Source organism: Rhinopithecus bieti, unplaced genomic scaffold (genome assembly GCF_001698545.2).
Source record: "Rhinopithecus bieti isolate Rb0 unplaced genomic scaffold, ASM169854v2 scaffold_23869, whole genome shotgun sequence".
NCBI lineage: Eukaryota > Metazoa > Chordata > Mammalia > Primates > Cercopithecidae > Rhinopithecus > Rhinopithecus bieti.
The window spans coordinates 33,184-60,954 of NW_016810959.1; the positions used below are offsets into that span (position 1 = coordinate 33,184).

At 54.6% G+C, this 27,771-nt stretch overlaps 2 protein-coding genes across 9 annotated transcripts; one reads left to right on the plus strand and one right to left on the minus strand.

Annotated features, from left to right (window-relative positions):
- Positions 1–940: 940 nt before the first annotated feature.
- SNCG (synuclein gamma) lies at positions 941–8,375 on the minus strand. Of its 2 annotated transcripts, XM_017893271.1 has the most exons (7): positions 8,296–8,375; positions 7,732–7,827; positions 5,359–5,589; positions 4,489–4,530; positions 4,048–4,175; positions 1,519–1,584; positions 941–1,236 (listed from the first exon to the last, which is right to left on the minus strand). In XM_017893271.1, the coding sequence occupies exons 3-7, from the start codon at positions 5,477–5,479 to the stop codon at positions 1,216–1,218; spliced, it is 378 nt and encodes a 125-aa protein (XP_017748760.1). In that variant the 5' UTR covers positions 5,480–5,589; positions 7,732–7,827; positions 8,296–8,375; the 3' UTR covers positions 941–1,215. The 2 variants fall into 2 exon arrangements, with proteins under 2 accessions (XP_017748760.1, XP_017748759.1); XM_017893270.1 differs by lacking the exons at positions 7,732–7,827; positions 8,296–8,375 and having other exon boundaries at positions 941–1,584.
- MMRN2 (multimerin 2) lies at positions 6,302–27,177 on the plus strand. Of its 7 annotated transcripts, none has more exons than XM_017893267.1 (8): positions 6,731–6,786; positions 11,765–11,851; positions 17,351–17,479; positions 17,564–17,670; positions 17,772–17,852; positions 18,639–18,812; positions 18,916–20,763; positions 25,589–26,748. In XM_017893267.1, the coding sequence occupies exons 3-8, from the start codon at positions 17,370–17,372 to the stop codon at positions 25,969–25,971; spliced, it is 2,703 nt and encodes a 900-aa protein (XP_017748756.1). In that variant the 5' UTR covers positions 6,731–6,786; positions 11,765–11,851; positions 17,351–17,369; the 3' UTR covers positions 25,972–26,748. The 7 variants fall into 7 exon arrangements, with proteins under 7 accessions (XP_017748753.1, XP_017748752.1, XP_017748756.1 ...); XM_017893268.1 differs by lacking the exon at positions 6,731–6,786 and adding an exon at positions 8,442–10,036; XM_017893264.1 differs by lacking the exon at positions 11,765–11,851 and having other exon boundaries at positions 6,302–6,786; positions 18,946–20,763; positions 25,589–27,177.
- The last annotated feature ends 594 nt before the right edge of the window (positions 27,178–27,771 follow it).

The following is a 27,771-nucleotide window of genomic DNA, read 5'->3' on the forward strand; positions in this document are numbered from 1 at the left end:
AAGGGCTTGCTCAGAGTGGGCTGGGCAAACAGCCCTTCGTGTAGGCCGCTGGCCAGCGGGCCCTGGGTTGTTTTGAAACCTTGGATTGGGGGCAATGCACCGTAACGTAAGCACCTTGGGGCCCATGCAGCCATAGCAGGGCTGGGGAGCCACCTGGGCGTCTGCCCGGTCCTGTGCTTCTCAGCAAAACCTGGATCTACAGCTCCAACCTGAGAGGTTTGTTCTGAGGATTGAATAAGGTGAAGTGCTCAGAACAGTGCCCAGGCAACGCCTGCAAGGAACTCAGCAGCTGTTGCTTTTTACCACTTTTCTTTCAAGGTGCAGACTCGTGCATCTCCGCTGTTGTGTTTTCAGTGGCACGTGGCAGGCTTCTGGGTGCAGCAGGGGTGCAAGGGGTACCCAGCTCCAGGTCCAGTGGGGAGCATGAGACTGGGTGGGGCCAGGTGGGAGGCGCCACAGGGTCACTTCCTGTCTCTCCTGGGATCCTCACTGGGTTTAGACTTCTCCATCTTTGAAAGTTATCGTCTGCTCCAGGGAGGATGTTAGGTGGCCCTGTTCCTCATGCGACCCTGGAGCCCAGGCCACACATGGAGGGAGGCCCAGGAGCCTATCTTCGCTTCCTGCTGACAGTGGGATCCTCAGGAATGCAGAGCAGGCAGGTGGGGGGTACCTTGAGGCTGAGCTAAGCTGTCCTGTGGATGGGATTGTGAGTCCTGTCGAATGTCTTGGGGAGCCGAAGGCAGTGCTGCCTCCTCCATGTTAAAGGCAATGGGTGGGTTGGGGGTGTTGCTGAAGGCAGTGCCTGCTCTGACAGGTCCCATGAATGCCGTGTGTGTGTCCCTGTAGGATACCTGTTCCTATCAACAGGCTGAACTCGCTCCTGTTCCTGGGCGGACCTGGGGACCCTTCCTCAAGCTACACAGCACCCAGAGGAAGCATGGCAGGAGTGGGCTCAAGTTTTATTTGGAATCATTAAAAAAAAAAAATTCACAGCAGCACATGTGGGGTCAGAAGGACCAGAGGGCGGGTGGGGCCGAGGGAGGGCAGTGAGGTCGGTGCAGCAGCACAGGTGGACAGGCCAAGGGTGGCCAGGGACGAGGGCAGGAGCGTGGGCAGCCACAGGTCACTCAAGGCGGGCACTCCTTGTGCTAGGAGGGGATGGTGTCCAAGGCAGAGGAGCGCTCCTCAGGGCGTCCGCGCTGGCCTGTAGCCCTCTTAGTCTCCCCCACTCTGGGCCTGGGAGAGAGAATGATCTGCACAGCCAGCTCTGGGCCCCAGCCCTAATGGGCCACCCTGAGTCAGCTGGGAAAGGTTGTCCCCTGTGCCTTATGCCTGAGGGGTCATCCGTGGGGGGACCTCCCACTCAGGTTCAGGGTTAGCCCTCCCCACAATCCCTGTGGGGGCTGTGGAAGGTCTGGTGGGTCCTGGGAGCCCAGGAGGGAAGCAGTGAGTCTGTGGGGGATGTGGTCTCTACCCAGGAACACCCCCCATGGTACACCCCAGAAGCCCAGCTCCTACCTCCTCTGCCACTTCCTCTTTGGCTGCCTCACCCTCCTGTTGGGGGGCAGATGGCTTCAAGTCCTCCTGTAGGAGACAAAATGGGGCATGAGACCATGTAGAGAATGCAGAGACCCCTAGCTGCCCTGCAACCAGGGCCTTGTCTTCCCTGGCCTCAGGGAGGAGCAGAGGCCCCTCATGGCCTTGTTGTACTTGGAGGGGCTGGAGGTGTTGGGGGTGTGCAGTTCAGACAATATCTGGGGCTCTGTCTGATGATGCCGAGGCCTTCCAGGGGCACCAAGTACCCTGGAGCCCAGCTTCACCCCTCAAGCTGGTCCCCAGTCTCTGGGAAGCCCCTAGTTGGGCTTCATTGATGAGGAACCTGGGTGGGGTGGAGTGGGGGTGAGAGTAGGCAGAGGCCCCTGAAGCCCCAGGTCTGACCTCAGTAGCCCTACAAGGAAGGCCGATTGGTGTTCACATAGGGACTCTGAGGCCAGGCAGGCTTGGCATGCAGCTCAGGGCCTTCGAGCTCAAAGTGGTGGGATGTGTCGGCATCAGATCAGGCTTGCTCCAGGTCCACTTCAGTCCCGAGGAGCATGGGTCCCTCTCCTTGCCTCCTGGACAGGCTCTGGGCTCAGGCTGGTCAGGGCCAGCAGAGGTTACACAATCCTCTCCCACTTCCCATCTTCTTCTATCTCCTGCACTCCATGCCAGCCAGACACTTGCATGAGAGATCATGACAGCTGGGTATGTAGGACCACACTGGTGATTGGCCTGCACTCTGGCCTCAGCACCTGCCTCTGGTGGGGGGTATCCTGTCACCTCTGTGTTGCCCCAGGGCCATCCTGCCCCTTGACTGAGTAGGGCACAAAAGGGCAGTGCTGTGCTGGCTGGAGTCGGCCAGGCTCTCCAGGGGCAGGGCAGGTGGCCACCTGCTGAGTCCTGCCGCCCTAAGGTTGATCATGAGGCCAAGGGCATGAGCGGCTAGATAGTCCCTGCTGAGGCCTTTCATAGTTCACTGGGAGATGAGTCATGACTGGTTTTTGGGTGTCACCAGGAAATGAGTCTCCCTTGAGGTGGCTCCAAGGGCTCACTAGCCCTGCTCCAGGATTCACTAGGAATGCCCGGGCACTCTCACCCCAGCGTCTCTTTTGCTGGGGGTGAGGAGGGAGGGGCCTCCTGGGGCTCTATGTATTCTGCCCAGGACACATGATGATGATGATGATGATGATGATGATGGTCACCTTCCTCTGCTGGTTGCTCACATAGACCAGGAGAATCGCTTCATGGAGGTCATGGCCCTGCCTCATCACACAGCCCAGGGAGACTGACACTCTCACCCCCATCTTGCAGATGAGGACATAGAGGCCCAAAGAGGTTCCTTCACTTCTCGAGGTCATACAACGAGGAAGGGAAACTAGGAGAGGGAGCAGCTGCCAGCTCCAAGGACATGGAGACCCTGTGCTGGCCCTGGAAGCAGACACCTAGGCATTGCCCCAGAGCCAAGAGGAGTAGGGCAGCCCCCAACCTTCCACCCACCCACTCCCAATGCAGGGGTTCTCAGTGCTGGGAGCTTCAGACTCCACCACCTAGGAGGTCTGCAGCAGGTAGGAGAGCTGGACACTGCTCCCCCACCCCACTCCCAGGCTGGAATCCTAGCCCAGGCCAGCACCTACACTGCCACAAGGTCTCTCAGAGTACAGGCTGCTCACGGGAATTCCAAGCTCACATGAACTAGCCATGGGACCTTAGGCACATTAATCTCTCTGGGCCTTAGTTTCCACACTGTCTCATGGGATTTTGTGTCTATTAAACGAACTAATAAGCGTACAATGCATAAAGCAGAGCTTGCTGTGTCTCAGGTGCTGGGACAACTCACCCAGCAGACACCCGTCCCTGGGGAGCGCACCACTGCTCCTGTGCTGTCTGCTATTGGGCCGCACACACATGTGTACATTCACACACATGTACACTCACACATTTGCACACAAATGCACCCACATGCTCACTTAACACAAGTGCACGCACACATACGCAAAGGCAGCTGCACAGGGTAGGGTCAGAACCAGCACTGCTTTCCCACCACCAGGGGACGCTGCTTCCCTGAGGCTCCCAGCAGAAGGCAGCTGCCCCGCCCAGCGCAGGGAGGGAGGCTGGGCCCTGGGGGCTGGACGAGTGCGACTCAGCCCCTGGTGGGCCTGGTGACCACTGCCCGGGAGGCTGTCTGTCACCATGTGGGACCCTGTTTTCACTTATAAAATGTGGTGTCTCCTAAATGCTGAGAGCCGTCCAGAAAGAGTGGTTTTGAGCCTCACTTTCCTTGTCTATAAGATGGGCCCCCAAGTCCCCCCGATGGGGTGGTTGTGGGGATTCCAGACCTGAATGCAGGTCGAACAGCAAACAGGGACCCCACCGTGCTCGGTGCTCAAACTGAAGCCAGCCCCAGCCCCCCGTCATGTTTCCTGGGGTGTGGAGTGGAGTGATGCCGCCTCTACCCAGCAGCCTCTCTGGGCCCAGGAGAGGACTGAGGGTCTGAGGGCCCGGGCTCACCTTGCGCACCACCCCGGAGGTGACCGCGATGTTCTCCGCCTCCTCCACGGTCTTGGCGGCCACAGTGTTGACGCTGCTCACCACAGCCTCGCTCACGGCGTTGGCCTGCTCCTTGGTCTTCTCAGCCACTGCGGGAGGACACTGACTGGCCTCCGCCCCAGCCCCCAGGCAGGCCTGCTGGAGTCAGGCTCCCAGCCCCTTACCAGGAGCTCAGAGCCCTGGCTCTGCTGGGACCCTCCCCTCAGACTCCAGGGCACCTCTGATGCTGGTGGGGGTAAGGAGACACCCACCCTAGTTTAGCCTCATGATCTGCAAGGGTCTGCAGGGCTTGGGACCCCAGTTGGGGGTAAGGCAGGACTCTAGGTTTGAGCCCAAGCACTAGGATGCAGGAGCCCAAGGGGTCCCAGCCCCCATGTGTCCCCTGGCCCTGAGGCTCCTCACCTGAGGTCACGCTCTGTACAACATTCTCCTTGGTCTTGGTTCCTGGGGAGGAAATGGAGCCGTCAGCCCAGACCCCACTCCAGGTGTTGTAGGCGGTCAGGACAAACACAACAGAACAGCTGGACAAGCTGCAGGGTTGGCAGTGGGGGCCGGGGCGGGGCGGGAGTGAGGATGGTGTCTGCGGGCCAGTAGCCCCTTCAGAGGGCCTCTTCCTGCTGTGTCTGGAAGAAGTGGATGGATGGCAAGGGGACAGGACAGAAGGTGGGGGACAAGAGAGAGCAGGCCTGAGGTAGGGACACTGACTAGACCCAGGGTCCAGCCCCTGCCTGGGTGTGGCCGGGCCTCAGAAGCAGCAACAGGACGGGCCAGAGCTGAGTCATTGGTTTGACCTCCCCTTCCTCCTCCGGAGAGCGCCAGGAGAGGATGCGGGGGAGGGAACACTGAGCCTAGGTCTCATCCCCCAGCCCACCCCTTCTCTCTGGGGAGGGTGGGGATCCGTGGCCTGGCTGCAGTCGCTCCCGTGTGGAGAGGGTGGGGGTCACCTGAGCACAGGCTGCTTATAGCTTCAGGGGCTCTAGGCTCAGGGTAGGCTGGTGTGCTTGGGCATGTCTTTGTGCATGCACAGACAGGTAGCCAGCCCTGTCTGCGGTCTCTGACACCCAGAGGCCCCGAGGAGGCCAGAGACAAACACACGTAGGTGTGCACAGGGCATTGTGGGTGCTCCAGGGTCTGGAGACCCCACCTTAATAGCCAGGACCTCACCCCCTCCCAAAATGCCTCTCTGGGGCTGGGGAGTAAGGTCTGGCGAAGGTAACTGGGCACCTCATCCTCTGGCCACCACACTGTCCCACCCTGCCATGCCCCACTTACCCACATACATGACCCCCTCCTTGGTCTTCTCAGCTGCTTCCGTCACCCCCTGCTTGGTCTTCTCCACCGCACCCACCACGCCCTCCTTGGCGATGGAGAAGCCCTTCTTGAAGACATCCATGGTGGGTGTGCAGGGCTGGGCTGCTGCAGGCAGGACAGAGCTGGATCTCCCTGCGAGCTGCGGGCTGGAGCTGGCTCGAGTGCTGCCGCAGCGGCTGTCCCTGCTGCCTCCTATTGACGCCGATGAAATATTGATGCGGAGGCCAGCTGGAGCACAGCCAGCCCCGCGTGCAGTGGGGGCAGGGAGAGAAGGAGGGAGGGAAGGAGGCTCGGCCTCACCTTCCTCCAGGATAGGAAGGCAGAGACCAGGCTCCCTGGGCTCCTGCTGGCTCAGCCCAGCTCTCTTGCCCTGTGCCCTCCAGGGGCTGGAGGGGGCTAGCCACCTCCCAACCCATCCCTGTCCCTCATTCATTTGCTGTCCTGCCCACCCATGGGGGCAGCTCTAGCTGGGTGCTCTTGGCCCTGGGGGTGCTGTGTCTATGCTACAACTGGACAGACAGGCACAGAGAGGGGAGGCGCCTTGGTCAATGTCCCCCAGCATCCCAGTTAGGGGTCAGGGCTCCACGTAGGCCTGTCAGGTGAGAGTGGCCAACCTCCAGCGGCCTGTGCTGTGCAGCTACCCACCAGCATCCTGGATGCCGCTAGACCCTGGTTGGAGGATCTGAGGTGGGTGGGGGTGGGGAAATGAAGGACTTCCCCATGTCCTGGCCTCTGGCTGCATGCTGTGTGACCCCAGAATAGTCCCTTCCCTTCTCTGAGCTGAAGGTGCTGAGGAGGCATGAAGTGCCCCCCGTTTCCCGGCCAGCAGTGTGGATGGGCAGCAGGTCCCCCAAGATGGACCTGACCACTTCCTATGGCCCTACCTCAAAGTCCATGCTCTTTTCATGGCTCCCAGGGAGCAGGTTCCCATAAGGATGCATTTGGTGGGGCCACCCACTGTGTCTACCACATTCCCAGAGTCCCCTGAGCCAAGTCCTCAGGGATAGGAACTGGCTTGTGTGGTTGGCAGCGCCTGTGGGGGCCAGCCAGGGTGGCTGGGGGGCAGGACAAGACCCACCGGGTAGGCCGGCCCAAGCCACTTCCTCTCTTTGTTGTCCTCATATTTTCTTTTCCTCCTGAGATTTAACTTGAAGACAACGTCACTAGCAGTTTCTGGAGCCACTTGCCAAGGCTGAGTGTGAGCTGAGCCTGCCCCACCGCCAAGATGATCCTGAGCTTGCTGTTCAGCCTTGGGGGCCCCCTGGGCTGGGGGCTGCTAGGGGTATGGGCCCAGGCTCCCAGTACTAGGCTCTCGGATCTGCAGAGCTCCAGGCTACCTGGGGTCTGGAGGGCAGAGGCTGAGGACACCGGCAAGGACCCCGTTGGACGGTAAGAGGGCCTGGACCTTGGCAGAGGTCATGGAGTAGGATCTGAGTCCCAGCTTAGCTAGAGCAGAGCCTCTCTAGACCTCACCTCACATCTGTGAAATGGGCTAATCGTAGCTATCTGTTGGGCCAGCTGTGAGGCTGAACAAGTCTAGCCTGGACTGGGTGTTTCAGGATCCACCTAAGAATGACAGGGAGTTCCCTGTCGGAGCCATGGCAGGGAATGGGGCTTGGGGGCTGGCGGGGAGGCATAGCTCCTACCATCAATCACCCAGCATGGGGCACTGGGGGACTGTGGCTGAAGCCATTGCCAGCTGGCCTGGCCATGCCTCCTGTTCTTCGAAAGAAATCAATTCTGAAAGCTGAGACCCAGCAAGGCTGCCCTCAGATTTTGATCTGAGTTCCCTGGGGACCTGACTCTGAGTGCCCAGCAGTGAGCAGAGAGGGCACCCTGCTCTCCACAGCGTAATCCAGGGAGCTCTGCCTCAGCGACCCTGCAAGTGGGCAGGATGGTCTTGCAACTGGACCCAGAACACAGCTTTCCAACATTCTATTTATACAGGGCCAGGGCCCCTCCTGCTAATGAGGTATTGGGCCTGTAAGTCCCCCCGCATCTCCAACTGCCCCTCAGTCAGAGCAGCACATGCTGTTTACGGGGCTAGTCTCGGGGCCAGGCACCTTGCCATGTGTATCTCAATTCATCCCTCCAACAGCCCCACTTACAGAGGAGGAGCCCGAGGCTCAGAGAGGCTGAGGGGCTTGCCCAAGGTCACACAGCTAAGGAGCAAGATCTGAGTCTGACTCCAGAGCTCATAGTCAACTCTTTGCAGCACTCGGAGCCAGCCCCAACCCCCAGATGTTCCTACCCCCACCCTCTTGCCCCCGCACACCAGACCTGTTTGGCTAAGGGCATCTACATGGATGTAGGGAGTGAGGGGGGCCAACTTACACTTCTATGAGGTGTATGAGAGCCGCCATCGCAGAGCGGACCTGCCTGGGAGAGGTCTCATTTGGCTTCTGAATTGCAGGTTTGTTGGGTCCTTTCCTGAAAATGGATTTGACCAGGGAGGGGCAAGAGGCCCCTTAGTGAGGGGCTGGTGGCAGTGGTGTGGGGAGCAGTGGCTGAGCAGCTGGCCATGGAAAAACGTCATTCCCGCCTGCCACCAACTCTGCTCAGCGCTGGGAAGCGCAGGTGATTCTCAGTGGTGGGGCGGGGAGGGGGTGCAGGGCAGGAGCAGGGTGGATCCAGACATTCTGCTCTGATTTCAGCATCAAGGAAGCTCCACGCCTGAGTCTCAGGCCACCTTCCTTCTTTTGATGAAAGGGAGGATGAGGGGACCCGGTGGACAGGAGGGAGGAGGGAGCTGCTCCTCTTCCTCCCCGGGGTCTTGGTTGTGGGAGACATTGCTCCCTTAGCCCCAAGGAGTGAGGGTCTGGGAACTGCTGACGGGCAGCCCTGCAGGGGCCCTGCAGTCCTTCTCTGGGGGTTCTCAGAGTGGGAGGATGCATGTACCTGGACCAGGAATGCCCAGGTGTCCCAAGCCTGGAAGCCCCCTGCCTGCAAGGCTCTCCTTCCCACATCCAGAAGCTGCAGTCTCCACAGGACAAGCCCATGCTCTCTCAACAAGCCCGGATGGGCTGGTGAGAAAGGAAGGAAACGCCACGGCTTCCTGGGCTGATTGCTTCCCGTGCTCCTGTTACCAGGGAGGCGGAAGCGTGCTCCAGTCCCCGTCCCTGCGGCAGGGGAAGGGGAGGCAGATTGGGTTCCACTAGCAGGGGTGGTGACATCGACACCATCACAAGGAGGCTCGGCTGCCAGAGTCAGGCATTCTGCCCTGCCTTTGCCGCTCACATGTTTCCAGAGCCCCAGGGCTAGGCTGGGCCCTGGATGCAGGCCCCAGTAAAACCCTTTGCAAGGAAAAGCTTGAATAGAACCACCATGTCCTCAGACTTCCCTGCGGTGGAGAGGTGAAGGGGTTAACTGCTTCTTAGGTCGCGAGGGACCCTGAGGGGCCCAGCCCAGGGAGTCAGCAGCCTGAGCATTAGGACTCTGGGAGGACAAGGCTCTTTCTGTGTCCTGACTCAGGGATGTCTAGAATGTGGGCGCCTCAGACCCAGGATTTGCTGTCCCAGTGGAACTCAGTCTGTGGTAGGGACCGTGCTGAGCCCCAGGCAAGGTGTCCTATCTATCACATTGCTGTGACAGCTCAGAGGGGTGGGGATGCCCCCCAGGGCCTCAGAGCTCCTAAGTGACAGCGAGAGCCGGGGCCCACCCAGGCATTCTCTGTCCTGTCCCCCCAAGAGGGTGACTGTGTAGAGGATGCTGCTGCCAGCAGGCTGGTTGGCCCCAGTCACCAGCCTCAGGCTTCTCCTGACCCTCACACAAGGAGCCTTGGGATTTTCCCAGCTGGGAGCTTGTGGCCCAGAGGAGTCCAGCATATGGCTAGAGGTCACACAGGAGCAGGGCGGAACACAAGCCACGATGCACCTTTTGCACTTGTTCCTCCCCCATCCTCACCCCCATGCCCGATCCCTGCCGGGCACAGAGCCCTTGGCATCAACAGGGAAGAGCCCCCACTGGCCAGAGCTGAAGATTCCAGAACCACGCTCAGGGTTTCTCGGCTCTGGGCTGGCCCCTGAGAGAGCCTCGGGCTTCTCTGCCAAGGCCCTTTTCTGACTCAAGGTCAAAACCCTGTGAGTTTCTCCCCTGGAATGGTCAGGTTAATGGCTGGCTTCAGGGCATCAGAAAGCGAGGCTGCTGAGAACACGCCCTCCTTGCCAAGGAAACTTGAGGGCCCCTGGGAGGGCGTTTCCTGGCTGGGGAAGGGAAGGCATTCCACACAATCTGCATAATGGATGCGCCCTCCCCACCTACAGGCTCCCTCCCCTTCCCCCCAACACCCGCTCTGCTCTGTTTGCCGCAGACGCGCAGCTTCTTCGCATTTCAATGACGGGGGATGTGCCTTGCTCAAGGTCACTGTGGGTTCAGGGAGGAGGAGGAGAGGAGAGCACAGGCCACCCAGCTTCCATTTAAAGCTCCAAAGAAGTCCACATACCCTCCCATCTGGGTGGGGAAGCAGGTTGGGGCAACAGAAGACCAAGGGCAGCTCCAAACCAGGCCAGAGGAGCCCCACATTCACTCTGGGTTGGCCACTGGGAGATGAGGGCACCCAGCAGGACTCCCCAAGGGAGGGCACAAAGATGAAGCCAGCCTGAGATGGAGGAGCAGAGGGAAAACTGCGCGCTTCAGCAAGGTGGGCCGGGGGCATGGGCATCAAGGGCCAGCAAGAAGCTGCCAAGAGCTGGAGGAAGCCAAAGCAAAGGTCAAGAATGTTCCCAGGGTTCTGGGCCAGCAGCCTGTACTATGCCAAGGGAGGGCCTGCCCAGGGCGGGGAGTGTGGGCAGAGAGAATAGCGGCGCTGAAGCCCAGGGTCTGGGCAGGTCAGCGGAGAAAGTTCCTGGGCAGGAAGGGTGGGCGGCATAGTTTCCACTTCCAGGAGCTTGAGGTGGAAAGTCCCAGTCACTCCTAGCAGACTGGCCCAGGCCAGGCGTGCCTGGGGCACAGGCCTTCCAGGCCCTCTGCAGTAGGTCAGAGGTTTGCGAGGAATGGAACTTTGTTTAGAGAGAGTTTCTCAACCCTGGCACTACTGACATTTTGGACTAGACAATTCCTTGCTGTGGGGTGTGGAGATGTCCTATGCATTGTAGGTATTTGGCAGCATCTTTGGGCCCCGCCCATGAGACGGCCAGTCGTGAGTAGCACCCACCACCCAGTCGTGACAATGCATCTGGGGAAAGTCCCCTCTCCTCCCATTGAGAACCACTGGTCTAAGAGAGATTTTTCCCTAGGACTGAGCCCATATTCCAGGAGTTTCCATGGGGCCCCAGGTGGGTGTCTGTGCAGGCAAGCCTGTCACCTGTGGCTCCTGAGCTCTGGGGCCAGCGCCTTCCCAGCCCTCTGTTTCAGTGTTGAGTGAGCATTCCTTCCTTCCATCCTTATGGTGAGGTGGCCCCTTTTTACGCTGACTGATTCCTTGGAGATACACCAGCCCCTTCCTGGTCTCTGTTCCCATTGGCTGGCTGGCATATCAAATCCTGAGCCAACACCCATCGTTTTCATCCCTTGGCTTTGGAGTCAGTCTTGATAGTTGTGAGAGAAACGCCCTACTCATTGTTGTCTTCCAAAATGTTCTTTCTTTTTTTCTTTTGAGACAGGGTCTTGCTCCATTGCCCAGGCTCAAGTGCAGTGGTTCAATGTCGGCTCACTGCGACCTCCACCTCCTCGGCTCAAGCAATCCTCCCACCTCAGTCTCCCAAGTAGCTGGGACTAGAGGTGTGCACCACCACGCCCAGCTAATTTTTGTATTTTTTGTAGAGACAGGGTTGTGCCACATTGCCCAGACTTGTCTGAAACTCCTGGACTCAAGCGATCCACCCACTTGGGCCTCCCAAAGTGCTGGTATTACAGGCATGAGTCACTGTGCCCGGGTTCCAAAATGTTCTTGATTATTCATCTGCATTTTCTTTTCCTGATGAAAATGATTTTATTTATTTTTTAAAGTTTCATTTTTATTAGTTATACATACTCATAGGCAGGGGAGTGGGCCAAATCCAGCCCCTCACCTCTTTTTGCTAACAAAGTTTTATTCAAGCACAGCCAGGCTGGTTCATTTACATATTGTCAGTGACTGCTTTTGTGGTACAATGGCAGAGTTGAGTAGATGGGACAGAGTTCATGTGGCCTGGAAAGCCTGAAACCATGGCCAGCATCAGGGGCATGTGACCTGTGCGGTCACACACAAAGCCCTGCCCTCTGGAGGGCTCCTCCCTGGGTGTCATCATCTTGAAATTCTTCATACTTTTTGAAGGAGAGGCCCCACGTGTTCATTTTGCACTGGGCCTTGCAGATTATGTAGCTGGTCTTGTGTCAAATATTTACTAACTGTACCTTTAGAAATAAAATTTTTTGATCTCCTGATTAGGAGTCAACTGGTTCTATAAGGCTTGTTGAGACGGTCAGAAGCCCCAGCTCCCTCTGGTCCCAAAGGCAATGACTTTCAACTTTGCAGGTGATTCTTTCGCATTTACCTCTGTATCACTAAATAACATGCTTGCATTGCTGCTTCTTGGGAGGTAGCATTATCTTTTTTTTTTGAGACGGAGTTTCACTCTTGTTGCCCAGGCTGGAGTGCAATGGCGCGATCTTGGCTCACTGCAACCTCCACCTCCCAGATTCAAGCGATCTTCCTGCCTCAGCCTCCCGAGTAGCTGGGATGGAGATAGCATTATCTCTGAGTCAGATCTCATTCCTACCCCAAAGCAAATGCATGTGCATGTATTCATAGGGCCACATGTACTGCTCAGCATTAAGCCTTGAACTAAAGTGAAACTTTTTTGCCCCCTTGCACACTTTTTGTTTTCCCTGTAGTAAAAATTTAGAACTCCCAGAGTTCTAAAATTTCATGTGTCTTGCTTTTTTCTTTTGCTTATTCCGTGTCTTTATCACTAACTCAACTCCACACCCTCAGCCAGTTGTCCACATCTGCTCTCTACACTCTCATTCACACCGGGTGTCGGAGCAGCTGCGTCTTCTTGGAGATGCGGCTCCCAGAGCCTCCAGGTATGTTCCAATGTGGACTGCTGCCCTCATACCACAGCCCGTTGTCGTCCTGGGGGTTCCCTTCACCTGGTTTTTATGTTGGAACCTGTTTCCTGATCCCGTGCCTTCTCTTTCTTGATTTTCTCTGTTGTTTTGTTGGAGTGTTTCCTGTGGCACCACGGTTCTGCATCCTGGGTGTGCCATGCAATGACCCAGAGAGCCTTAAAATGCTGGTGCTCAGGCCCTAACCTCAGGGGGTCTGGGAGACTATTATTTTTCTTTCTTTTTATTGTTATCATTATTATTATTATTTTTGAGACGGAGTCTCGCACTGTCACCCAGGCTGGAGTGCAGTGGCACGATCTTGGCTCACCACAATCTCCCGGGTTCAAGCAATTCTCCTGCCTCAGCCTCCCAAGTAGCTGGGATTACAGGCGCCACCACCATGCCCAGCTCATTTTTTGTATCTTTAGTAGAGACAGGGTGTCACTATGTTGGCCAGGCTGGTCTCAAACTCCTGACCTCGTGATCTGCCTGCCTCAGCCTCCCAAAGTGCTGGGATTACAGGCGTGAGCCACCGTGCCTGGCTTCTTTTTATTGATTTTTGTAGAGATGAAGTCTCACTATATTGCCCAGGCTGGTCTCAAATTCCTAGTCTCAAGCAGTCCTCCTGCTTTGGCCTCCCAGTGTTGGGATGACTGGCATGAGCCACTGCACCTAGCCCAAGACATTATTATTATTATTATTATTATTATTATTATTATTATTGAGACAGAGTCTTGCTTTGTCACCCAGGCTGGAATGCAATGGTGCAATCTCCACTCACTGCAACCTCTGCCTTCCGGGTTCAAGTGATTCTCCTGCCTCAGCCTCCCAAGTAGCTGGGATTATAGGCGTGCACCACCATGCCCAGCTAATTTTTGTATTTTTAGTGGAGACAAGGTTTTGCCATGTTTGCCAGGCTGGTTTGGAACCCCTGACCTCAAGTCATCCCCCTGCCTTGGCCTCCCAAAGTGCTGGAATTACAGGCATGAGGCACCACACTCCGCCCCAAGACTATTATTTTTAAAGTGCCACACAATGGTTTTTTGTTTGTTTGTTTGTTTTGTTTTGTTTTGTTTTGTTTTGTTTTTTGAGATGGGGTCTCACTATGTTCTCCAGGCTGATCTTGAACTCCAGGCCTCAAGCAGTTCTCCCACCTCAGCCTCTTGAGTAGCTGGGATTACAGGTGCAAGCCACCACATCTGGCTTGCATGATGGTGTTGATGTGCAGGCAATATTTCAAACCACTGCTCATCAGGTAGTCTCCTGATGAAGGATACATGGGAGGTAAATGTTCTGAAACCTGGGTCATTTGAAAATGTCTTTATTCTCACTCCCACACTGATTCATAGTTAGGCTGGATATAGGATTCTGGGTTGTAAATTATGTTTCTTCCGTATTTTGAATGCAATCCTCACTGTGTTCCAGTTTCCAATATTGCTGTTGAGAGGTTCAAAGCTATTCCAATTACCGATTTTGTATGCGTGTGTTTGTCTTGGTTTTCCTCGCTGGAAGCATGTAGAGACCATCTTTGTTCCCAGAGTTCTAAAATTTCATGATGACATGTTTTGATATAAGTGTATTTTCATCATATTGCAGGTAATTGGTGCTGCTTTGAATCTGGAAATTGAAGTCCTTCACTTCCGGAATCTGTTTTTGGTTTGTTGTTGAGGTCTCGCTCTTTTGCTCAGGCTGGAGTCCAGTGGCGCAGTCATAGCTCACTGAAGCCTCAACCTCCCGGGCTCACAGGACCCTTCCACCTCAGCCATCTGAAGAGCTGGGACTACAGGTGCACACCAGCACACCTGGCTAATTTTTCCATTTTTTTGTGGAGATTGAAATCTTGCCATGTTGCTCAGGCTGGTCTCAAACTCCTGAGCTCAAGTGATCCTCCTGCCTCAACTTCCCAAAATACCGGGATTACAGACATGAGCCACCATGCCCAACCTGATTTTTTTTCATTGATGATTTCCTCCCTCTGTTCTCTCTTTCTGAAATTTGTACTATTTCAATGTTACATTTGCAAGACTGGTCCTCTATTTTTCTTTTCTCTTTCCAATTTTTCATCTCTTTGTTTGCTCTTTTAGGGAAATTTCTTTACTTTACCCTCTGACATTACCATTAAATTTATTTTCATTTCTACTGTTATGTTTTTAATTTCCAAGAGTTCTTTTTTGTTCTTTGAATGTTCACCCTTCCTCTCCCATCCCCCCCTCATTTTTTTTTTTTTTCATAGCTTCCTGGTCTTGTGTCTTGGGTGCAGTAATTTATTTTATCAACCTGGAAATCTTAGTGCAAATGTTTGAGTGGTTCTTGTCTCCTTACGCAGGCTTGGTTTTTGTCCAAGTTGGTATTTTTCTGTTTGCCCACTTTGACCTCTTTTTTTTTTTTTTTTTTTTTGAGATAGGGTCTTGCTCTGCACCCAGGCTGAAGTGTAGTGGCATAATCATGGTTCACTGCAGCCTCGAACTTCTGGGCTCAATCAATCCTCCTACCTCAGCCTTCTGAAGAGCTGGGACTACAGGCATGTGCCACCACACCTGGCTAATTTTTTGTAGGGATGAGGTCTCACTATGTTGTGCAGGCTGGACTCAAACTCCTGGGCTCAAAGGATCCTCCCACCTCAGCCTCCCACAGTGCTGGGATTACAGGCATGCGCCACTGTACCTGGCCCTCTTTTGGAATACAATGTTTCTCAGGTAAATCTTGGATGTCTGCTCACTTGAGAAAGACTGAGAAACTGACTGGAAGCTGGGGTGTATGAATACCCTTTTCTGACCCGTTTTGTCATAGGATCTTCTGGTTGGCTATTTTTATGGGAGAACCCCTGGTGTCAGCAGCTTTGGGTCTTTTCCTCTCAGGCTGGCTCATTTTCCTGAGAAACTTTTCCAGTCTGCTGCTGAGAGGGTAAAGCAGGCTAGGGGCTCAGCACTCAAAATATGGTCACTCAGCTGGGCACGGTGGCTCATGCCTATAATCCCAGCACTTTGGGAGGCTGGGGCAGGTGGATCATGAGGTCAGGAGTTCGAGACCAGCCTGGCCAACATAGTGAAACCCTGTCTCTACTGAAAATACAAAAAAATTAGCCGGGTGTGGTGGCGGGCGCCTGTAATCCCAGCTACTTGGGAGGCTGAGGCAAAGAGAATCACTTGAACCTGGGAGGTGGAGGTTGCAGCAAGCCGAGATCACGCCACTGCACTCCAGCCCAAGCGACAGTGCAAGACTCCGTCTCAAAAACAAGAAAAAAAAAAGTCACTCGAATCCCCCACCCTTGCCTTTCCCAGCATATCCCTGTGTGACAGTGCTTGACGGCCCCAGGACAAAAACCGGCTCCAGAGACTAAAATCCCGGCACTGACAGTCACTTTATCACCAAGGCCTCTGAACGCTGCTTTCTAAGAGCTCACAGATGTGGCCACTTCTCCCACGTCCACCATCACTCAGTCCAAGCTGCCATTATCTCCCCCCAGACCCTGGACACAGCTGCCAACATCTTGCCCTCCCAACCTCTCTGCACCCAGGAACCAGGGTGGCTCTTTCACACCACTTCCCTGCTGAAACCCCTCCATGACTTCCCGTGCCCTCAGGACTTAAGCCAGCTCCTCCGCTGAGGTCTGGCTTCTCCTTTCATCCCAGCCTCCTTCTGCAGCCCCTTCCTCACCCCCATGCACCCCTGTCACATCCGGTGCCTCATCAAACTTTCTGGCTTTAAGACATAGCCCCATTAGCTCCTTCTCCTAAGTCTCTGCAGATCCGAGCACCTCTCACCCATTCTAAGAGTGCCGCTCTCCCTGGGGACCCTGAAGGGAAAGTCTGTACCTCCACATCCACACCCTGAGCTTGAGCGCAGCACCGGGCACCCAAGAGGAGCTGAGCTGTACTGTGCCACGGAGATCATTGCCACTTGCCACTTTGATGAGCTCTGTTCTGGGAGCTGGCTGCCTGGGGAAGGGCTCTCTGACCACTGCCACTGACCCCGTGGAGTCAGCTGCTGGGTCAGTGAACTGGGGCTCCGTCAGCCTGAGCGTCCCCCCGCTCCTGGGATCACCACAGTGCATGCTGGTGAAGGGCCAGGATGGAGGGGCTACCTCTCAAGTGTGCAGGATACTGAGTGTGACCTCCAACCACCTTGCATGACCTTGATGTGGTGGCCATCCCAGAGAGGACACTGCTCCACCCAGCTGCTTACCTTTCCTTAGGACAACTGTTTGAAAGTCCCTTTCTAGAATGATCCTAATGGGCATGGCCAGGGAGCTGGTCCCTCACATAAGTAGCAACTGGGCAGGCTGCCAGGGCAGTTGGAATGGGGCAGTGGAGCTGTGTTCACAGAACACTTGTCAGGAGCCAGGCACCTGGTGTTCCTCTGCCCACTTAAAGGAGGGCATTACCATCGCCATTGTATAGACAGGGAAAGAGAAGCTCACTAAGCGCCTCACTCGGGGGTCACACAGAACGCGTGAGGGATTCGAACCCAGGACTCTCCAGCCCCAGCTGCACCTTGGTAGCAGGAGAAACAGTGAGAGCTTTCTGGCTCTGCCGCTAACTTCACCAAAGGGAATCCATGCAGACAGCTGCAGTGCACATGGTGTTTTCCCCACACTCTGGCTGTTAGTTTTGTTGGCTAAAACAGTCATCACCCTGGAAATGCTTTTCACAGTTCTAGATTTTGGTGGGTTTCTCAGCCTCTCTCTGCTGGCTCAGGGAGGCTTCGGGAAGGGGTGGAGCAGGTGCCCTCTTTGCAGGTAGGGATTGTGAAACATTTGTTCTGGAGCCCAGGGATGAATAATGCAGAGGGCTCTCTTCACAAGATAATGGATTCCAGAATCCCAGCACTGCTCCAGCAGGAGGTAGGGACCGGCGGCTCTGCACTGGCACCCCTGTTGACCTGGGCGTGGCTCAGCAGCCTTCTCCTCTTGCTTGTTTTCCAGTAACTGGTGCCCCTACCCGATGTCCAAGCTGGTCACCCTACTAGCTCTTTGCAAAACAGAGAAATTCCTCATCCACTCACAGCAGCCATGTCCGCAGGGAGCTCCAGACTGCCAGAGAGTCAAAGTCATGTGAGTAGGGGAGGGTGGGCCATTCGCCCAGGCCTGGAGCGAGCCCTCCCTGGAGTCACTGAGTCAGCCCTCCTCCTCCTCCAGGTACCGCATGGCCCACAAGCCAGTGTACCAAGTCAAGCAGAAGGTGCTGACGTCCTTGGCCTGGAGGTGCTGCCCTGGTTACACGGGCCCCAACTGCGAGCACCACGGTAGGGCTCCCTGCTGCCCCCCTCCCCACTTGACCTCTGATCCCCAAGGTGAAGCAGCTCCTCTGACCACTGGGGTCAATATCTAATGCTTTCTTTTGCAGATTCCATGGCAATTCCTGAGCCTGCAGATCCTAGTGACAGCCACCAGGAACCTGGGGATGGACCAGTCAGCTTGGAACCTGGTGTGTTGCTTTCCGGAAGGGGCAGGCAGACAGGCAGGCAGGCTGCTGGGGCCCACGTAGCCAGCTGGCCCTTTCTCCTGTGATACAGCAGTGCCATTTCAGGGAAACCTTGCCTCCAGAATCAGCAAGGCCTCCTCTGTGGCCTGCACCACCTAGCACCTTGAAGGCCAGGCTCACAGGGCCCCCAGCTGCCTGCTGGCCAAGCACAGACACCCTTTTCCTTCACCTCATCTTCTGGGAAGTACTGATTCATCTGACACTTTCCTTGTCCCCTGAACCACACAAACCCTTGTGCCTGGAAAAAGCATTCTCACCCTTCCCCATAGCCCTAACCAGAGCCAGGAAGTCATACTGTCCTTGGTCTTGGAGTCAGCACAGGAAACCCACCAAAAGACATCATTTGCAGCAGGGCCCTTCAAGGCTGTGCCCAAGATTGAGAAAGCAAATGAGCACCACGGTAGGGCTCCCTGCTGCCCCCTCCCCACTTGTGGTGAAGTATCTATTGACAAGGGCTGCCAAGAATGAAGTTGTGAGGCCATGTGCATGTGCTGAGGAGGGGAGTGGACCATGATTGATTAGTCATGTCTGCTGTGGGTGTAGGAGGCAGGATGAGGGTTCACTTGCTATGCATTTGCCCTCCAGGGGCTTAAGGCTTCTAAGCTCCTGCTCAGAGGACATCAGCAGCTACCTTCCCTGCTCTCAGCCCTCAACGATCCTTCTCTGAACCTCGTGATCATCCCAGGCCTGGTGAGTTAGCCCTTGACATTTATGTCTGCTGTGATTTAGGCCACCTGGCTGCAGCAATCAGTGAGGTTGAGGTGCAACAGGAACAGCAGGAACACCTTCTGGGAGATCTCCAGAATGATGTTCACCAGGTGGCAGACAGCCTGCCAGGCCTGTGGAAGGCCCTGCCTGGTAACCTCACAGCTGCAATGATGGAAGCAAATCAAACAGGGCACGGTGAGTGGCAGGCTCTAGGGGCTGAGGAAGAACCTGGTCACATTGAGGGGAGGAGGGGAGGACCCCGCTGGTCCCAGCCTGGGAGGAATGTCTGCTCCTGCAGGGCTTGTGTCACACCACACGTCTGTTGCAGAGTTCCCTGACAGATCCTTGGAGCAGGTGCTGCTACCCCACGTGGACACTTTCCTGCAAGTGCATTTCAGCCCCATCTGGAGGAGCTTTAACCAAAGCCTGCACAGCCTTTCCCAGGCCATAAGAAACCTGTCTCTTAATGTGGAGGCCAACCGCCAGGCCATCTCGAGAGTCCAGGACAGTGCCGTGGCCAAGGCTGACTTCCAGGAGCTTGGTGCCAAATTTGAGGCCAAGGTCCAGGAGAAGGCTCAGAGAGTGGGTCAGCTGCGGCAGGACGTGGAGGATCGCCTGCACGCCCAGCACTTTACCCTGCACCGTTCGATCTCAGAGCTCCAGGCTGATGTGGACACCAAATTGAAGAGGCTGCACAAGGCTCAGGAGGCCCCAGGCACCAATGGCAGCCTAGTGTTGGCAAGGCCCCAGGCTGGGGCAAGGCCTGAGCCGGAGAGCCTGCAGGCCAGGCTTGGCCAGCTGCAGAGGAACCTCTCAGAGCTGCACATGACCACGGCCCGCAGGGAGGAGGAGTTGCAGTACACCCTGGAGGACATGAGGGCCACCCTGACCCGGCACGTGGATGAGATCAAGGAACTGTACTCCGAATCGGATGAGACCTTCGATCAAATTAGCAAGGTGGAGCGGCAGGTGGAGGAGCTGCAGGTGAACCACACGGCGCTCCGTGAGCTGCGCGTGATCCTGATGGAGAAGTCTCTGATCATGGAGGAGAACAAAGAGGAGGTGGAGCGGCAGCTCCTGGAGCTCAACCTCACGCTGCAGCACCTGCAGGGTGGCCATGCCGACCTCATCAAGTACGTGAAGGACTGCAATTGCCAGAAGCTCTACTTAGACCTGGACGTCATCCGGGAGGGCCAGAGGGACGCCACGCGTGCCCTGGAGGAGACCCAGGTGAGTCTAGACGAGCGGCGGCAGCTGGACGGCTCCTCCCTGCAGGCCCTGCAGAGCGCCGTGGACGCCGTGTCGCTGGCTGTGGACACTCACAAAGTGGAGGGCGAGCGGGCGCGGGCGGCCACAGCGCGGCTCCGTAGCCAAGTGCAGGCTCTGGATGGCGAGGTGGGAGCGCTGAAGGCGGCCGCGGCCGAGGCCCGCCACGAGGTGCGCCAGCTGCACAGCGCCTTCGCCGCCCTGCTGGAGGACGCGCTGCGGCACGAGGCGGTGCTAGCCGCGCTCTTCGGGGAGGAGGTGCTGGAGGAGATGTCTGAGGAGGCCCCGGGACCGCTGCCCCTGACCTATGAGCAGATCCGCGTGGCCCTGCAGGACGCCGCCAGCGGGCTGCAGGAGCAGGTGCTCGGCTGGGACGAGCTGGCCGCCCGAGTGGCGGCCCTGGAGCAGGCCTCGGAGCCCCCGCGGCCGGCAGAGCACCTGGAGCCCAGCCACGACGCAGGCCGCGAGGAGGCCACCACCACCGCCCTGACCGGGCTGGCGCGGGAGCTCCAGCGCCTGAGCAACGATGTCAAGCGTGTCGGGCGGTGCTGCGAGGCCGAGGCTGAGGCCGGGGTCGGGGCTGCCTCCCTCAACGCCTCCCTTGACGGCCTCCAAGACGCACTCTTCGCCACCCAGCGCAGCTTGGAGCAGCACCAACGGCTCTTCCACAGCCTCTTTGGGAACTTCCAAGGGCTCATGGAAGCCAACGTCAGCCTGGACCTGGGGAAGCTGCAGACCATGCTGAGCAGGAAAGGGAAGAAGCAGCAGAAAGGCCTAGAAGCGCCCCGGAAGAGGGACAAGAAGGAAGCGGAGCCTTTGGTGCACACGCGCAGCACAGGGCCTGTGTCAGGTGCCTTGGGCGCGGCGCTCTGGGAAACAGGTGAGTTCCTGGACCGGGGAGACTGGACGAGTCTAGGAGGCCAGGGCGGGCTGGCGGCAGCTCTTCTGCCTCCAAGAGGGCCAGGAAGAAAGAGAACAGCATGGCCATCGGTCACCCTCATTGGGTCCACCTTCCCCTTGGCCCACCTGCTTTTCAGGGGTGTGGGCCTCTCAAGCTACCTGGCTTATAGGGAGACAGGAGAAGTCACAAAAACCACCTGCTAGTGCCATAGCCTGTGAACGGCAGAGCCTGGAGGCCACATGCACACCAGGGCCGCCTACTGCTCCTGCTGCAGAGAGGGGAGCGCCTCCTGCCCTGCCAGGGCAGCCCTCAAGTCCCCGCATCTCAGCTCTTCACCTCACCCCCTTCATTCCCATGTGCGTTTAAGCCACTGTTTCTAGGTAGAATGTGGATAGGGACTGCGGCCACTTGCAGCCCCACTTAGCTACTGTTTCACTTTCCATGATTTTAGTTTCTTTTTTCTGTTTTTTTTTTTTTTTTTTTGAGATGGGTCTCACTTTGTTGTCCAGGCTTTGTTGTACAGTGGTGGGATCATGGCTCACTGCAGCCTCGACGTCCCCAGGCTCAGCTGATCCTCCCACTTCAGCCTCCAGAGTAGCTGGGAGTTACAGACATGTGTCACCATGCCTAGCTAATTTTTGTACTTTTTGTAGAGATGGGGTCTTGCTATGTTGCCCAGGCTGCTCTCAAATTCCTGGGCTCAAGCAATCTACCCACCTCAGCCTCCTAAAGTGTTAGGATTACAGATATGAGCCATGTGCCCAGCCTTGATTTCAGTTTCTTGCATTAACCACAATGAGAAAATAGGTGAGTACAGTAAAATAAGATTTTGAGAGAGGGAGAAACCACATTCGTATAACTTTTATTGCAGTATATTGTTATAATTGTTTTATATTTTATTATTGTCATTAATCTCTTACTGTGCCTAATTTACAAGTTAAACTTTGGCTTAGGTATTTACATAGAGGGGAAAAAAGTATTTTTGGGTTTAGTACTGTCTGAGATTTCAGGCACCTGCTAACATCTTGGAACACACCTCAGTGGACTGTACAGGGAAAGCCATGGGCCCTGTAAGGAGCTCATTCCCTCTGCAAATACAGTTAACCTGTCTGACCGCTCTGTGCTAGTCCCCTTCCTAGGCTTTACCACAATGACCCATCCCAACAGATCAGTGACACACTCATCAGCACTACCACCTTATGTGAAACTGAGGCACGAACAGAAGTTTCCTGCTTGCACAGCTAGTGAGCAGCAGAGGAGCACTGTCTTTAGGGTGCTCATTATTCCCCTCCAAAAGGCCCTCCATGGCTGGTCCCTGCAGGGCCCTGGGCCTGGGAGCTGGCTTTGAGGTTGAAGGGATGTGCGACCAAGCTTCCCATCCCCTCCCTGAGTGTGGTCCTGGGAGGGGGACAACTAGGCTCTGTGTCTCAAGTGACTCTGTCAGAGGCTGGCCTTGGAGCTGTGGTCATACCCCACCCACACACAGGGCTAAGTACAAGGCCACCATCTTGGCCATGGCCATGTGCAGCCTGGCGTGTGACAAGTCCAAGGCCTTGTTGAAGATCCCGTCCCAGGCAGCCCCTGCCCCTGCTGACCCTCCCTATGGCCCAAGAGGCAATGTGGAGCAGTGGGAAGCACCCAGGCTCTGGCATCACTTGTCTGTTTCTTCCTCAGTGAAATGGCAGAATCCCTACCCACGTCAAAGTTGTGTTATGAAGACTGCTGTGTTTACCAAATACCTAGCACGAAGCTTACCTCATGTAGGAATGCAGTCAATGTTTTCCCATTCCCCCAGCATTTTCAGGGTCCAGGCTGTGTCCACCTACACTGACACTTCTCTCTTGTTTCCTCTTGTGGTGGTGTAAGGCTTCAATATGCTGATGATTTTCAGAATTTGCCTCATGGTTTGGAAATGTGTTTACCATGACGATATTTATTTCAAAAAAATGTTTTCCTTCAAAACAAAATTTCCAGGCTGGGCGTAGTGGCTCATGCCTTTAATCCCAGCAGTTTGGGAGGCCGAGGCGGGTGGATCACCTGAGGTCAGGAGTTTGAGACCAGCCTGGCCAACATGGTGAAACCCCATCTCTGCTAAAAATACAAAATTAGCCGGGTGTGGTGGTGGGCGCCTGTAATCCCAGCTACTCAGGGGGCTGAGACAGGAGAATCATTTGAACCTGGGAGGCAGAGGCCGCAGTTAGCCGAGATTGCGCCACTGCACTCCATCCTGGGCAAGAAGAGCAAAACTCTGTCTAAGAAAAGAAAAGAATTAGCCAGGTGTGGTGGCAGGCACCTGTAATCCTAACTACTTGGAAGGCTGAGGCAGGAGAATCGCTTGAACCTGGGAGGCAGAGGTTGCTGTGAGCCAAGTTAGCTCCACTGCACTCCAGCCTGGGCGACAGTGTAGGAGTCTGTCTCAAACACAGACACACACACCCCAAATTTCCCTTTATTTGTCTGTAGGAAGGCTGTAGGGCTTGAATGTGTGCCCTGCAGGGAAGCACACTCTGAGTTTGCACAGCCCTTCCCACATCTTAGGGCCTGTCTGGCGAAAGGCTGTGTTGGTGGGGGTCTCCCTCTGCGGCGAAACTCCCTGCGCAGGCGCCCGGACGGAACGGCCGGAACAAGGGCCTAGCACCAGTAGAGGGCGCTGCGGGCAGGCCTGCCTTCGGCTAGGCGAGAGACCCACCTGCTGGGTGTTAGGGGAATTGCAGAGGCAGCGGCTGGCCTCTGACTTGGCACAAGCTTTTTTTTTTTTTTTTTTTTTTTTGAGACGGAATTTCACTCTTGTTGCCCACGCTAGAGTGCAATGGCGCCATCTCGGCTCACCGCAACCTCCGCTTCCCGGGTTCAAGCGATTCTCATGCCTCAGCCTCCAGAGTTAGCTGGGATTACAGGTATGCACCACCACACCTGGCTAATTTTGTATTTATAGTAGAGATGGGGTTTCTCCATGTTGGTCAGGCTGGTCTCGAACTACCGACCTCAGGTGATCCGCCTACCTTGGCCTCCCAAAGTGCTGAGATTACAGGCGTGAACCACTGCGCCCAGCTGACTTGACACAGTCTTAACACAAATGGGAAAGCTATTCCCAACTGTCTAATTCTCAGAAAATCTTCCAGAACTAGAGAAAAGCAACATTTTTTTATTCAAAAGTCTTGCTGAATTGGGAGTCAAAGAGCTGAGGCTCAAATTCCGGGAGCCAAGTCAGTAATTGCTCAGCAAACTGCTCCTTTACAGGCTTTGGTTTCATCACCTAAGAAGTCGGGACCTTGTTTTAAACCCCTACAGAGGGAGCAGGTTGAGGAACCCCACGGTAGACATGACCTCATTGGTGCCAAGGCCAGTGTCATAGCCAGGACCCAAGTAGGACTCACCCTTCCTGTGCCGTCTCATGACCCTGTCCCCACCTGCCCAACCATGCTGGCCAGGCAGCATGACTGGCTTCTTCCTGGCTGTTTGTGCACCCTCCACACATGGCAGCTTCCTCTGCCTCTGCCCGTGCATGGGCCCAGCACCAGTGTTCTGTCAGTGTTCCTGTCCTAAGGCTGGCCAAAGTGCTCCCTGCAGAGAACCAGAAGTCAAGAGATTCAAGGTCTGCTCCCAGGAGGCTTGGTAATTTACTAGTTGTGTGGTCTGGAGCAACAAGCTTTTCCTTTCTGGGACTCAATTTACCCATATGTAATCTCAGGGCTTTGTGCAACATTTTGAAAAACCACATTAAGATGACCAGCTCACACCTGTAATCCCAGCACTTTGCAGGGCTGAGGTGGGAGGACCGCTTGAGCCCAGCCTGGGCAATAGAGCAAGACTCTGTCTCTACAAAAAATGAAAAATTAGCTAGGCATGATGGCACGTGCCTGTAGACCCAGCTACTCAGGAGGCTGAGGTGGGAGGATTGCTTGAGCCCAGGAAGTTGAGGCTGCAGTGAGCCATGATCTCAATGCACTCCAGTCTGGGCAACAAGAGACCATTTATCAACTTAAAAAAAAGATCAGCTTTAAGGGGCTTCTCTTCCCTGGCTTCACTTGCTCTTTCCTTCTTTCTCCAAGGTTCTGTCTTCAACATCCAGGAGGATCCAACCTTCATAGCTCTGCAAATACCTTCCCAGTATTAGCATTATTATTACCTTGAGGATGGATATTTTCTCCCTTTCCCCTGAGTATCTCAAGATTCCTAGCAAGTAGTGGCCTGGGAGTCAGAGACCCGTGTTCCCGTCCCAGCCTGCCATTTACAAACCGTGTAACCTTGGGCAGCCGGTGAAGGATTCATCCTGTTTTGTCAGTCAGGAATACTGTCTCTCAAGGAAGGTGGAAGGAAAAGGAATCAAACAAGAAAGCGCTTTGTGGCTGGGGATGGTGGCTCACCTGTAAGCCCAACATTTTGGGAGGCTGAGGCTGGAAGATCACTTGAGCCCAGGAGGTTGAGATCAGCCTGGGCAACATAGTAAGACTCCATCTCTATGAGAAAAAAAAAAGGGGGGGGGGCTGCAGTGTCATGACTGCCACTGCACTCCAACCTGGGAGACAGAATGAGACCCTATCTCAAAAAAAAAACAGCGTTTTGTTAAAATGTTAATCAGCTGAGACAACAGACTTGCATTTTCCTTCCTCTCAATTAGTGAAAAACTGAGAATTGGCCATCTAGCTCTGCTCCTGCAATAACACTGCTGTTGGGAATATCTAGGTTATCTAGAAATAGTGACCTATTTCCGGTGCTAATAAGGTGAGGACAGCGGGTCTCAGGGTTTAATTTCCCACCCAGTGGTGTAAGGGATGAGTCACTGAGCACTTTCATGTTTCAGGATCCCCTGTGGCTTTCTATGCCAGCTTTTCAGAAGGGACGGCTGCCCTGCAGACACTGAAGTTCAACTCTACGCACATCAACGTTGGCAGCAGCTACTTCCCTGAACATGGCTACTTCCGAGCCCCTGAGCGTGGTGTCTACTTGTTTGCAGTGAGCGTTGAATTTGGCCCAGGGCCAGGCACTGGGCAGCTGGTGTTTGGAGGTCACCATCGGACTCCGGTCTGTACCACTGGACAGGGGGGTGGAAGCACAGCAACGGTCTTTGCCATGGCTGAGCTGCAGAAGGGTGAACGAGTGTGGTTTGAGTTAACGCAGGGATCAATAACAAAGAGAAGCCTGCCGGGCACTGCATTTGGGGGCTTCCTAATGTTTAAGACCTGAACCCAGCCCCAATCTGATCATACATCACAGACTCGCCCAGCTCTCCCTGGCCTGGGGCTCTGGCCAAGGATGGGCTGGAGGTCATTCAGTTGGTCTGTCTTTTCCCTGGAAACCTTCTGCAAAGACAGTGTGGTGTATGTGGCCTCCCTCTAGCTGCACGGGGCTTGGCCATTTCTCCATGATGAGAAGGACTGGAATGCTTCTCCAGACAGGACATGGTCCTAGGAAGCCTGAACCTTGGCTTGGCATGCCTTCTCAGACAGCCTGGCGTAGGCTCCAACTCTTCGCCACACCCTGTATTCTACAACTTCTTTGGTGTTTTGCTCCTCCTGTGGTTGGAAACTTCTGTACAACACTTTAAACTTTTCTCTTGCTTCCTCTTCTCTTCTCCCTAATTGTATGATAGAAAGACATTCTTTCCCAGGAAGAATGTTTAAAATGGAGGCAACATTTTGGCCAACACTGAAAAGCACTAGAGAACAATGGGATTAAACCAGCCTGCTTGGTCTCTATTAGTAATGGAGACGACAGTCTGGCCAATCAAGGGAAAGGAAATTAGTATCTTTAGTTTCAGTCATTCCTTGTATGATATGGTTTGGTTGTGTCCCCACCTAAAATATCATCTTGAATTGTAATCCCTATAATCCCCACATGTCAAGGGAGAGATCAGGTGGAGGTAATTGGATCTTGGGGCAGTTCCCCCATGCTGTTCTCGTGATAGTGAGTTCTCATGAGATCTGATGATTTTATAAGTGTTTGGTAGTTCCTCCTGTGTTCATTCTCCTTCCTGCCACCTTGTGAAGAAGGTGCCTTGGTTCCTCTTTGCCGTCTGCTGTGATTGTAAGTTTCCTGAGGCCTCCCCAGCCTTGAGGAACTGAGTCAATTAAACCTCCTTCCTTTATAAATTACCCAGTCTTGGGCAGTTCTTTATAGCAGTGTGAAAATGGACTAATACATTTGTATTAATCTGTAATTTAAATTTCATGTCTCTTTCTCCTTGCCTTACATAGAGTAAAGGCCAAGACATGCCAAACGTGAACTAAAATGTGTAGGGCCTTCACCTTTTTTACTTCCTCCAGTATCTTGGGACCATCGTAATTCTTGTTAGTGTCTCTAACCGGGAGGCAGCTGAGGGAGGAGGGAAGGAAGACTGTAAAAATCCCCCTCAATAATGATCAAATTTGGAATAAAGTGATGCCCTTCAAATCTCTGCCTCATTTACTTCTGGAGGGCAAAAATAATTGGTAGAGTAGGTAGAAAAATATGGGACAATGTGAAACTATGTGGGTAAATGTGACTTTGATTATTCCAGGCCCTGTTATGTAGCATGATTCCAGTTCTACAGTATACAGATACAGTATATTCCTGTAATATACCAGCATACGGTTTTCAAAAAATTTCAGATCCTAGAGCAAACTGGCCTGAGAAAGCAGTCGTCTGGCTATCAGAAACAAGGATTTTTTTGATATTAGGTACTCAAAATTTGTTGAATATAGTCTTCTCAGATTGCTGAGGCAGGAGAATTGGTTGAACCTGAGAGGCGAAGTTTGCAGTGAGCTGAGATCGTGCCACTGCGCTCCAGCCTGGGAGACAGAGCGAGACTCCATCTCAAAAAAACAAAAAAAACAAAAATCAGATTGGACTTGGTAGTGAGTTGCTTGTTGGCATTAAGGTTACCAGCACTTCTAATTGTTTGCTAGGAGTCATTACTTCACTTGTTCCTCAGAATTTATTTATCACTAAGTTTTACGCACTCAATGTGCATCGGTGTTAGAAGGAACAGTATGCCAGGCCACACTG